The following is a 14,008-nucleotide window of genomic DNA, read 5'->3' on the forward strand; positions in this document are numbered from 1 at the left end:
TATTTAGTATAACCTATACTTGTTATCAGTAACAGTCAGGTGGCATAACTGATAGTGTTTGCTAGCCATCCAAAAAAAAACCTGAGTTCAACTTTGGCATGACAATTTCTGGCTCTGTAACTGAGGGCACTTAATTTCTGACTTAATTCCCTCAAAAGTAAAATGAGGATGATGATAGAACCTATCTCATAGAACTATTGTAAAGATCAAATGGGACATTTATAAAATGTTTAGCATAGTTACTGGCATTTAGAATGCTGTTCAATACAATTTTTGAAATTCCCTTCTGACAAGGAAAAAGTATGACTAAATGGTAACTGTAAAACAACAATCATTTAACGATGATGACATTAAAATAGATTCCATTCATATAGTTTGCATGGTATACAAAGTCCTTTACATTGCTTATATACTTTGATTAATTAATTTTATCCCTAGAAGCCTACAATTAAATCTAAATGAATTGAATTATCAAATATTTTAACTACTTATTTCTACTAGGGAATTACATTAGATGATGGAGATATAAAACCAAAAAGAAAAAATCCCTTCTCCCAAAGAACTTGCATTCCACAATGGAGATGGGATATTTGAGATAGTATTATAATTCAACATCAGTGGCAAAGGTTGAGGAGAGTAAACAATTTCTTCTAAAAGAGGCAGCCTAATAGAGGGGAAATGAGGTTTTGATCAGGAACCTTATGCTCAAACCCTGTCTCAGATACTTACTGGACAAGTCACTGCATCTCTTATTTTTAGTTTCCTTATCTGCAGAATGGAGACAGTATTTATATAATCTGTTTCAGATGTTGTGAAAAAGTACTTTGGAGGTTTCAAAATGACATATAAATATGAATTTATAGTACTTAGGAAAGGAGTCTGCATACATCTTTGGGGATCAGTGAAGGCTTTATGGATGAAATCAGGCTCTAAGATGCACACTGAAGAGAGACATTAAATTGGAATGGTAGAGATGAGGATATAGTCGATACACAAAAGTGCAGAGGTGGGAGATGACATTATACTTTTTGGAAAATTCTCAGTAGTGCAGACTGACTGAAGGGATGAGAATCCATGGGGGTAAAAGAATAAGGCAAGTAGGTGGATTAATACATTTCTTAAGTTTAAAAAGTTATTTTCCTGTCACTGTAAATACAAACTTTAAAATGGTCACAAGTAAGTGTGCCTATTTCCTCTGCTTTTTGTTTTTGTGAAAAGAAAATTTCATAATGAAAATGAGAAGTGCGACCTGGGAGAAAGAGGCTATGGGATCACTGACAGTAATGGGCTAAGCAATTCTGAAGTGGTGTCAGAATAAGGATGTCTTTTCTTGGAGGTTTCTGTTCTATCGAAGCAGAAATTACCTGGACTGAACCTTAAATTCTATTGTCCTGTAATCACTCCATTGGAATCAGTTGTTTTCCACAACTTTTAAAGTCACCGACTTTCTTACTTTAGAGCTATAAGGATGCTAGTTCTCATTAACCCAATTCTTCCTAGCCAATTCTGACCCACTTTACCTGATTCAAAGAGTACCTTCTTCAGGAGACATTGAACACTCTCCCAAAAGTCTAGTGTCTTCCTTTCTGAGATTAATTTCCATTTACCACATGCATGTATTGTTATACCTCATTAATTTCTAATTAATTAATTAATGTTCTTTCTACCATTAAAATGTAAACTCCTTGAGAGAAGTAATTTGATTTTTGAAGTCATTTTTGTTTTTGTAGCACCAGTGCTTAGCACAGAGATTAGTATTCAATAAATATGTGTGGCCCAAGTGACTGATCATATTTCAGGCACCTCTAATTTAATTGAGAGTTTATATCACATAATTTATCACTCTTATGAACTCAATAAAAACCTTACCCTCTGTTTAAGAATCTATATTGTTTATTGATTTCAAGGCATAAGAGTATAAGAGTGTAAATTATTAGGCAAATGGGGTTGAGTGACTTGCCCAGGGTAATTAAGCCAGGAAGTGTCTTAGGTCAGATTTAAACCCAGGACTTCCCGTCTGTAGATCTGGTTCTCAATCCACTCTACCACCTAACTACCTCCACTTTCAGAGTCTGACTTCAATAATTTTTATTAACCAATAGTCTGACTCTCTCATTTTATAGAAAGATTTATTATTATTTAAACATGAATTTGGAATCTGTCATATGTGAGTGTAGTTACCCACAACAGGCTGAAGTAATGTGATAAATATGGGAAAAGATATAGACTTAATTGTCATTCTCTTATTACTCATAATCTACATAGGGAGATGACTCATATGTAAAAGATTTTACAAATATATTTGTCAATTTAACAATGTAACCATCTATCAAATGAGTATCTTAACCTATAAAATGTTAATTTTATAAAAACTTTATGAGGATTCCCCTAAGATTTTTGAGTGATACATTTTTTGAAACAACCCCTAAAGGAGAACAGAGATGCTTGAGATATGGTCAGTCAGTCAACAAGTATTCACTGAACACTTATTTTGTTCTAAACTCTGTGCTGTACATTGGGGGGTACCAGAAATCTCATCTCTCAGGTATTTCACATTCTAATGAAAGACAATATATCAATAGCAAGGTAAACATCAAAAGTTCACACTAGGTGGAATATAATCTTAGAAGGGAACTCATTAGCAACTCAGAAGACTGGTTCAGGCCTTCTATAGCAGGTATACTTTTATTTCAGTTTTAATAGATGTTAAGGAGCCTAAGAGGTGGCTTAAGAGAACATTCCAGGCATGAAGAAGTAGTGAAGTGGCATGAAGACAAAGGATTTTGGTGTCTGAGGGATAATATTTGAACAAGTGGTTTAATTTAACTGGATTATATATCCCATAAAAGTAAGTAAAGTGTAAGAAAATCATATATATGAGAAGGGACCAGCTTATGGAGACTTTTAAATAGAATATTTTATATCTCACTTTGGAGACAATAGAGGGTGATAGAATTCATTCAGAGAGCAACATGGGCAGACAGAATTACACATTTATGGCAAAACTCTTTGTTAGCTATATAGATGAAACATCAGAGAGATATGGAGAGAAACAAATCTGGAACATCAGTTAGAAAGCTAATACTTCAACAGTAACAGAGAGAGGTAATGAGGGCTTGGGCCAAAATGAAGTAGCTGTTGCATGGGTGGATAGAAGTGGGGCATATTTGAGAAATGTAGTGATGACAGAAATGACAAGAGTTGTTGATATATTGGAAATGGACACTGAGTGAGAATAAGGATTTACATTGAATTTGACTGTGAGAATCATGGTACTTTAAACAATGGGGAAATTATAATGAGGAAATAGCTTTGGGAAAAAGTTAATGAATTCTGTTCTTGACACATTGAATTTGAGATACCTTCAAAATATCAGTTTAAAATATCTAAAAGTCAGTTGGTGATGGAAGACTGGAGTTAAGGGGAAAAAAACCTATGGCTGAATTTGGGAATTATCTCCAAAAAGCTGATCACTGAAGCCCTGAGAGTTGATAAGATCCCCAGATGAAATGAAATATAAGGAAAAGGAAGGAAGGAAGGAACAAGAAAAAAATTCTCCCAGTTATATAAGTACTTGGGCATTACATTGGAAAAGATCTATCAAAGGAGACTGAATAATAAAAAAGATAACAGAGGAGAAACAGGTGAAACCTAAAAACTCATGAATATTTAGAAGAAGATGATCAAGAGTCTCATGCTGCAGGCAACTAAAATATGAAAACTGAGAAAATGGACCAGATTTGGCAATTAAGAGATAGTTGATAACTTTGGAGAAAGAAGTTCCACCTAAAATATTATATTGGATGCCAGATTTCATAAGTTTTGGGAGAAAGTCAGAAAAGTGCAAACATCTATTATTGGTAGCTTCCTCAAGGAGTTTAATGGAGAAGAATGATGTAGTAGGATATCTAGCAGGGACAATAGGTCAAGTGAGGTTTTTGGTTTGCTTGTTTTAAGGATATGAGGAACATGAGCATGTTTGTAAATGGGAATTTAATATAAAATGTACCCCCTTATTCTGCTTGAATACTCCTCATCCATTCATGTGAATTAAGCCAGGATATCATGTTATTAAAGTGTCCCATGGCTACCTGAATTTCTGACTTCCAAAAGGGACTGATGGAAATCCCCTTGTGATGAGTGATGCATCTGGAAGCCAGGACTTGGGACTCAGACTGAAGTTAAGTCTAGCCAACCAGATAGACAGGATGACCTTATAAGAAAGGAGATGGAGCAGTAGTGTTTGTGTTTTTGTTTGTTTTTGGTTGCATGTGGGATTCTTTCTCACTACTCTGGAGTATTCAATACTCCACTTCCACTATGACCAGGATCTAGAGCTGAGGAAGCAAGGCACATTTTGGAAGGTTTTTTTTAGTTATAGTAATCTGGTGTTCTCTCTGTCTGTCTGTCTCTCTGCCTCTCTGAGTTTTACTAATAAATAATTATAAATTAATATGAAGTCTCTAGAGAATTTTAATCATTACATGAGCAGTGGTGAATGAGAAAATAGGTAGGATGAGATTAAGGAAAGGGAGCAAATATGAGGATGTTTGCTAACAATTGGAGGCTATTGGGAATGCCACTTATAATTGATGAAATTGAAGCTTAAATCCTGATTTCATGTTTAGTGTTATTCATAGAAATATCATCTATCTTCTATGTTGGTTATACTTCTCAAAAAGTCTCTCTTAATTACTTCTTTGAGATAGAGTGTGTTAGAAATATTCATAGACCTGACTTTTCTCAAAGAGATTTGGAAGCATTTCAAAATGAGTTAGGAAGGCTTGTTTCAAAGTTAAAACTATAGAAGATGGCTAATGGAAATAATTTCTTTTTTCAGTTTTCTGAAAAGAATGTTGTAGAAGCACTTATTTTTGTCTTGAAACTTTGGAATACATGCTGGACAATAAGACAATCTTCAGGAATCCAAAGGCAATATTTCTTTTTTATGCAAAGAATTTTCGCTCTTTTTACACAGAATAATGAAGACTCTTTCATGGAAAAGACTGATGTGTTTAGGTAGACAGAGACTTAATCCTATGACAGAGAATTGTGACTGTCTTCTCTATACATTCTGATAACAGAAAGTGAGTGGTTGGATTTGCACTGATTCTAAGGAATGAAGTAATACTAAAAACCAAATGTCAATGACCAGTTGTCAAGAATGCTTTAGAAGAAATGATTTGGAGTCTTAGGTTGAATCAGATGATTAATGAAGCTACTTCCAAATTAGAAATTCTATATTCTATAATGTCCAACAAAAACCTAAGTTTAGTCTTCAAAAATACCTTAACCAAATAAAAACCTCCCTTTTACCAAATTCTAATACATATCTAAACTCTAGGCTTTTCTCCTAACTGAAGCACTACCATCATATTTATTTTTTGATAATGGTCTGTATAAGACAGTGTTGACTACATGTATCATATATTCCATACTATATTTCAAGGTCAGAACTACTTATATACTTCCCACACTGAACTAGTACCATAGCCAAAGCTCATCACAATGAAGATATTTTTAGATTATGGGATTTTCATGAATTCGTGTTTTCTTTTGAGGAAAATATGACAAAGATTCAAGACATAATGTCAGCTTTTAATGGGACAAATGTACATCCTTCCTGCTTCTTCCTTCTTGGCATTCCAGGGTTAGAGAATGTCCACATCTGGATATCTATCCCTTTCTGCTTGGTGTATGTGTTGGCTGTTTTGGGGAACTGTACCTTGCTTTTCATTATCAAAAGTGACCCCAATCTGCATGAACCCATGTTTCTCTTCCTTTCCATGCTCTCTGTGGCAGATTTGATGCTTACAACCACCACTATGCCCAAGATTCTGAGCCTTTTTTGGTTCAATGATAGGGAGATATACTTTGAAGCATGCCTCACCCAGGTTTTTCTCATTCATGCTCTATCTAACATTGAATCTGGAATCATCCTGGCCATGGCCTTTGATCGCTATGTGGCCATCTGCAATCCACTTAGACACTCAACCATTCTAACCTATGCAGTAATCCAGAGGTTAGGGTTGGTCATTGTCCTTCGTGGACTTGTGTTACTTGGCCCTCACCCTTTCATGCTTAAATGGCTTCCCTACTGTAGGACTAATATTATCCCCCATACCTACTGTGAATTTATGGCACTGATCAAGCTGGCCTGTGCCCCAACCAAGATCTACAGAGCTTACAGCCTCTTTGTTGCCTTTATCACAGCAGGACTTGATTTCATAATAATTATATGTTCCTATATCCTCATTCTTCGTACTGTATTTCGCCTACCCTCGAATGATGCTAGACTTAAAACATTAAGTACCTGTGGCTCACATGTGTGGGTCATATTAATTTCTTATACTCCTGCCTTCTTCTCCTTTCTCACTCACAGATTTGGACATCATATTGCTCCTTCTCTCCATATTTTTGTGGCCAATATCTATGTCCTTGTTCCACCCATGGTAAACCCTATTATTTATGGAGTCAAGACCAAGCAGATTCGGGAAAGATTCATACGAATCTTTACAGATAAAAATCCCTGAACTTGGAAACAAAGATTAATCAATGTGGTGGTATTAGATTAATTTCTGAACTAGGAACACATGAAAATTTTTTGGAATGAGGCTCACATTGAGATTTTGGCTCAATTCTACCTCATAATTGAGGCTCAAATCTACCTCATAATCCTGATAATATGTCAAGAAGCATCTTTCCAAGTCAGCTAGAATTTACTAATTTCTTATTATGTGCCAGCCACTGTTCCAAGCTTTGAGGATTCAAAGAAAGACCAAAAAAACAGTCCTTGCCCTAAAGGAACTTATAGTCTTATAAGGAAGACATCATACAAACAACTTCATATAAACAAGATATATACAGGATTAATCAAAATTAATTTCAGAGAGAGATACTGTCAATTAGAGAAAAGGATTCATGTAGAATATCAGACTTTAACTGAACACAAATATGTCCACATGAAATCAGTGATGGTGCTGATGATAACTAGTGATATTGTAGAAGAGGTATATTTGAAAAAAAAGGGCACAAAAATATTTTAACTTAATTTGCCTTTACTTCAAGGAGGTGTTTCTCCAGAGTTTCCTGTGCAGTTTCATTTCACTCTAGGATAGATACAAAATGAAGAGATATTCTAGAAGAGATGGAGACCATGTCACAGACAATCTTCTAGTTTTTCAAACCTTTTTGTCAATCTAATCTGTTAAGTGAAGTATACAAAATGCCTGTTCCCTAAACAGGAAAACAAGACAAATATATGTAAAAAGATACTTTTAAATTGACAAATGAGTTTATATTAATGTAAACCTGAAGAAATAGAGAACTACCAGAATAGATATAATAGTGGATCTTTAATATAGTCAAGAAAATTATAATCTTAGGAAACCACATAGATCCATAGTCTTGGAATTACATTATAGCAATTCACACAAAATCCCAGCTCTGTAACTAAAGAAAACAAGATGCTTAAAAAAATTTAGGAAAAGGCTACTTAAGTTCACAAAATCTTGGGAAAGACACAGGTTAGGTTGACAAGGAGTGGATCCTCTGGTTCTTCAGATTTGATTTTCTTCTTTCAAATTCAGTTCTCCTTACGGACTTTAAGAAGGAAGGTAATTATGTTTATTTGAAGACACCAATGTCATTACACAGATAATTCAATGGACTGGATTTTATCACACACAAAAAGGAAAATAATAAAAGTTAGAGGAGATATGGAAAAATTGGGACACTAATACACTCTTGGTGGAGCTTTGAACTGATAAAACCACTCTAGAGAGGAATTTGGAACCATGTCCAAAGTTCCATAAAACTGTTCATACCCTTTGACCCAGTAATATCACTACTAGATCTATATCCCAGAGTGATCATCATAGGAGGAAAAGGACTTAATTGTAAAAAAATATTTTAGTGGCTCTTTTTGTTGTGGCAAAGACTTGAAATTGAAAAGAAGTACATCAGTTGGGAATGGCTAAAAGATGTGGCATATGATTTTTAATACTATTGCATCATAAAAACTGATGAACAAGGCAATTACATATGTACATGCATGCACACACTAACTGGAAAGACATATGTAGTGGTGCAAAGTACAATGAGCAGAACTAGAATATTGTACACAGTAACAGCAATAATGTCCTATGGTCAACTGTGAATGACTTAACAATTATCAACAATGCAAGGATCCAGAACAATTTCAAAAGGCTCATGATATGGAAAAAGTTATCGACCACCATGGAAGGAATTGATGGAGACTAAATACAGTTGGAAACATTACCTTCTTCACTTCATTTCCTCCATGAATTTTTTCTACTGCAAATTATACACATCTTCTTTCACAACATGATGAAAATGGAAGTATGTATTATATGATAATACATTTATACACACACACACACACACACACACACACACATATATATATATAGCATATTATTTGCTATTTGGGGGAGGATAGAGGAGTGAGTGTCAAGGGATGCTCATCAATTGGGGAATGGCCAAACAAATTGTGGTATATGACTGTGATGGAATACAATTAAGCCATAAGAATGATGAGCAGGCTAATTAAAAAAAATCTGGAAAGAACTATGCTGGATAATGAATCATGAAATGAGTAGAAAAAGGATAACATTATACAAAGATACAGATTTAATTCCTGAAGAATAAAATGTGAATGTTACCTCCAGAGAATGAACTGAAAGGTGGAAACATGAAAGACTTAATTTGTATGAACATGTCTGCCTCCTGGATGATGCCTTTTGTGATCCTGGGAGTGAGGGAGGAGCTGGAGCACTTGTGAATAATTTTTTAAATAAAAATAAATACTTTGAGAGAGCCAGTCATGTCTTTATCTGAAAATTAGATCATCAATAATTTCATCAGGAATCTAAGGTCAGAGAGTTCCTAAAGAGCTAGGGAAGTAAAGGAAGCCTTATAGAGAGTAATCATGAGCCAGGTATTGAAGGTTTAGGTAAGTGGACACAGGGAAGGAAGGATAAAGCAGACAAAAGGGAAGAAAATAAATTTCCATTGGGTTGGGAGACACTACCACCAGAAAGAGATTCTGAGGGACTGAGCAAAATAAGTCACACTGGCTTCCTAAATCACGTCCATTCTCTCTCTGTTCTGAATAGGTACTATTGACTATAGGTAAGTAGTGTTATTTCATTGATGTACTTGGGCTGGCAGTTTCCTCAAAATATTGTCCTCCCTCTAAAACCATGAGTTTTTCATTCTCAGAATATGGATTTTAATGAGTACAGTTTAGTGAGAACTCATTCCCTAAAACTTTAGCTCTTCTCTTTGAGGACCAAAACAATCCTTTTTCCTAATCCCAGATAAACTCCCAAGAAGTAAATTAGTTGATCTGTCCTGAGCACCAGGTTGTTCTCTTTTACATTCTCCATATACATAGCAGTCTGTAAAAACATCTGACTGTGATATAATCATGCCACTTGTCTCCTTAAAAAATTCATACGTTTACTGATTTTTCATTGCTTTTAGGATACAGTAAACCACTTCTGATTGTGACATTTTAGGCCTTTATAATCTGATTCAAGTCTGTATTTCCAGACTGACTAAGAAGTATTCTAAGAGTTCCATTTTAGACTTCAATCAAATTGCCCTACTTTATTCTCCCCATATATGACATTCTGTCTACAATATGCATCATTCTCCAAAACTAGAATATTTTCACTCTTCATCTCCATCTCTCTTGACTCCTTGATCTCTTCTAGGATGAATTCAAGGAACATCTTCAGGATTCTTTTACTTTTCCCTCAAAATGCTCTTTCAGATCATGGTTTATTTCTTTTCATTTTTTTCTGTTCTTTACTTAAACACTAAAATCAAACTCAAATTTTGTCCAAACATCTGAACTTTCAGAGTGTTTTTGCATTGTCTTGAGAATGGCTTCTCTAGGATTGCTTAATTGTAAATATTCCATGGGAACATTATAGTCCCAATGAGGATCTTGAGGTAGCCAATGTATGGCATCTAATTTTCTCTACTTTTCCCAAACCTTTCTTTTCCTAGCCCCAATAAACCTATCTAACTATCTCTGAGGGTCTGGTTTGACTTAATTTAATTCCCTAGCCTAGTTATAGTTAAGAAGAAAATCTCATCAATTACCCTACTTGACAGAGCAGGGGGGACCCTGGGCCACCTTCCTTTCCCTTCCATTCCATACCTTTTCCTCCAATTTCCCAATGCATGAAACTAATTAGCATTACTTTATAAAGAGTGAAACATAAAAGATAATTATATATGATATCCATAAGCGTATTACATTCAGTTTACCTTTTTTAAAAGTACATAATTAAATCAACATTTTGCTTTCAAAAGTGTACTATTTGTTTCCTTCTGAACTCCTTTGTGCTATCTTTTATATATTTTTATTAAATGCTTATATGACCATATTTCTGCTTTTTATGGTAAAACTATCATAATCCCCTCCCCACAAATCTTCTATAAATGAAGAAAAAAGAGAAACAAGTATTTTAATAAATAAGTTCAGTTACTCAAAATCCATGACCAACTAGGTTGTATCCAAATAATGTATGGTTTTTACTGCATTTTAAATCTATTACTTGTCAGGGAGTGGTAAATTTGCATTATAATAGTCATTCCCTAGATGTGGTTGGTTACTTCACTTTTTTTTTAAATTTGTAATTTCAAATTTGTTTTTATATAAGATACTGTTTCTATGGCATACATTGTTCCCCTAGTTCTATTCACTTTCATTCAGCTTCAGTTTATAGTGATTTATTGGGGTTTTTTAAATGCCCCTTTTCACTATTTTAAGCAAAATTGTAATAGTCTAACATATTAATACATCATAATCTGTTCATTCTGTCCCTGATTTGTAGCAATGTCCTTAGTTTTTAGTTCTTTCTGATTACAAAAACAGCTGCTATAAATATTATTGTATATATGGGTCCTTTTCCTTTAATCTCTTTAGGATAGAAAAGAGGTAGTAGGTTGATTGAAGTGAAGTAAGCACAGGATTTGTTGACTTTTGCAGTTTCCAAAATACTTTCCATAATCTCTGGATCAATCCATGGCTGGATCAACAGTATGTTTTAGTTTACTTGTCTTCTCAGAGATTCTCCAATATGTGTTATCCTACATTTTTCAAAATGATGGATGGGAAGTAGAACTATAGAGCTGCTTTACATTGCATTGCAATAGGTGATTCAGGACTTGTAACCATCCAATTTTTTTAACAGCTGATTTTTAATGGTTTTCCCCTTTAAATTAATCTGAAATGCTTTTTTTTCACATCCAGTAGTGTATAGTTTTTTAAATTCAACTCTCGCCTTCTTCATGAACATTTGACATTCTATAGTCATGGGTACCTCTCCGTCTTCCATGGTCTTGCAGAGATAAGGGCAGTTGCTTAGTTACTTTGAATGGATGAAATTCTTGAGTAGCTTCAAGGGTCTGAGCTATTCCTCTATTTTGCTGCCTTAGACAGTTAATATTAGCTGTTCTCCAAGTTTGTAGTCTCAATAAAGAAATTCCTCCTACCAGAGTTTCACTCAAATTTGGTATCAATAACTGATATTGAGACTTTTGCAGAACATCTGAGTCATATTAAGAATATTCGCTCTGATATCTGGCACACATTTACCTATTCTCAACCACGTCTATTCTTAGAGAATATAGTTTCATCATCAAACTCCATCTTTCATCATTTTTCCTCCTGGTCAATTTACCCTCATCATGCAGGATGGCTTTCTTCCATCTTTGTGGACAAACTTCTGTCTATTTTTGTTGTGGTATATACATACCTGCATTTATATGTATATATGTATGTGTATATATGCATATGTGTATGTATATGTACATGTATATACACTCTGGAAGCCAATAAAAATTTGCCCTTTTTTATTATGCATTCCAGAAAGCTGCCAACAAAAGTACACACACGAACACAAATGCACATGATGTATGTATATATAAGCAAATATATATATTTATATATATATATATATTGAATGGATGACTATAATATATGTGTGTTTTTGTGTGTGCTTTTTTTTGGCTGTTTGCTGCAATGCATAATAAAAAAGGTTAATTTTGTATCAGCTTCTATATATTTCTAAACCCAAGTCTTTGCTTTATCTTCAACCAAGAAACTAAATAAAGAGAGGCAAAGATATATACGTAGAAAATTTTAAAAATTACTAGCATAAAAAGGATGAATCATAGATTGTTGATAGATAAGCTAAATATGTAGATGATAGATAGATAGATCGTCAATGATTTGATAGCTATCCATTTTCTGAGTTCTCAGGTTCACAAATGATGCTTATTAACCATACTTCTTCATGAACTGGTAGGTATAACCATATCAGGTTCTAATTGGACCAATTTAGATCCTTCTGCATTTTTTTCTTATTGGTATCCCAGGCCTGGAAACTGTCTCCATCTAGATCTCCATTCCCTTCTGCTTTGTGTACATATCAGGTCTTTGGGGAAAGTTCTCTCTTCTCTCCATCATCAATACTGACCCTAGTCTTCATGAGCCTGTGTATCTTGTCTACTACATGGTGGCAACTACTGATCTGATTATTTGTGCCACTGCCACGCCAATAGTTCCTTGGCCTCTTTTGGTTCCAAGATAGAGAAATCATCTCTTTTGAAGCTTGCCTCACTCAAGTGTTCCTGATCTATTGACCTTCCAACATGGAATCTGGTTTAATCTTTTAAATGACTGTTTATTATTTGCTCATGTGGTCTTATGCAAACTCTTGAGACACTTAACTATTTTAGCCCATAAGGTAATTGGGGGAATTTGTTTGGCTATTGTCCTTTGAGGAGCTGTGGTTTTCTACTCTTCATCTCTTTTATTGAAATGGCTTCCATATTGCAAGATCAACATAAGTTTTCACACATATTATTAATTCACGGCCTTGATTAAATTGTCCTGTGCCCCATCTAGAGTCTGCAATGCTTAAAGTCTAATGGTTGCCTTTCTCACTGGGGAAGGGGTGTCTGGACGTCATATTGATAATTTCTTCCTATGTGCTTATTTTAGTGTTAGGTGTTTTCTGCTTCCCTTCAATGACTGCCTGGTTTGACGCACTGGGCACCTATGACTCCCATGTTTGTGCCATCATAGTTGACTATATTCCATCTTCCTTCTCCTTCCTCACTCAAAGGTTTGGGTACAATGTTCCTCCTCATGTGCACATTTTATGGCTATCATTTACCTCTTGATCTCACTCATGTTGAAACCCATGATATATGGGTTATTTACAAAGAGAATATGGAAAAGGTTTCTCCAAATTTTGAGATGTCCAAAGTTGTAAAAAATATCATTAATCCACATAGCAATATTTTGGACTTCTTCCTTTGAGACTGTATAATTTGACTCTTTTACTGCCAGGAAATGGTGCTTGTTCTTAATTATTTGAATTATTTTCTTCATATATTTTATGTATTTTGTATGTCTGAAAGGAACTTGTTGGCAAGATTTTTTTTTGCCCAATTAACTGTCTTCCTTCTAAGTTTAAGTATTCAATTTGAGGAATTAAAAAAAATTCTATTATGATAATCAGAACTGTTCATTTTAGCTATTGTGATTTCTTTCTATTACTTTTATGTTCATGAAATATTTCTCTCATTGTAAATGCAAAGTTAATTTTATTTTTTATTTCTCTAAATTTCTCAATAAAGTGACTTTGTATACATAAGTCACTTATCCATTTGCAGAATATGAAATTCTTATTCCAATAGTTGATATCTTTGTGTGGATTACTCAAAATGATACTATGATTGCTTGTTTGTATGTGTTGAATAATTATTTTCTTCCACTGACTGGTTTTTCTACTTTTTAACTAGAAACTAGTAGTATTTTTAAATTTTACTTAAAATATTTTAATTTCTCAATTACTTAAAATGACAATTTTTCCAATATGGTCTTCAAAATGTACAGATCCAAATTGTCTCCCTCTCTAGATTCTATTCCCCTTCCCTCCTGGAAATAGCATGCAATTTG

The 14,008-nt window shown here is 34.2% G+C and overlaps 1 protein-coding gene across 1 annotated transcript; it reads left to right on the forward strand.

The window, feature by feature from the left end:
* Nucleotides 1-5,588: 5,588 nt before the first annotated feature.
* LOC100017911 (olfactory receptor 52E4-like) lies at nucleotides 5,589-6,533 on the forward strand. Its single transcript, XM_001365033.2, has one exon. It carries the CDS (start codon nucleotides 5,589-5,591, stop codon nucleotides 6,531-6,533), a length of 945 nt encoding a protein of 314 aa, XP_001365070.1.
* The last annotated feature ends 7,475 nt before the right edge of the window (nucleotides 6,534-14,008 follow it).

Source organism: Monodelphis domestica, chromosome 4 (assembly GCF_027887165.1).
Source record: "Monodelphis domestica isolate mMonDom1 chromosome 4, mMonDom1.pri, whole genome shotgun sequence".
Taxonomy (NCBI): Eukaryota; Metazoa; Chordata; class Mammalia; order Didelphimorphia; family Didelphidae; genus Monodelphis; species Monodelphis domestica.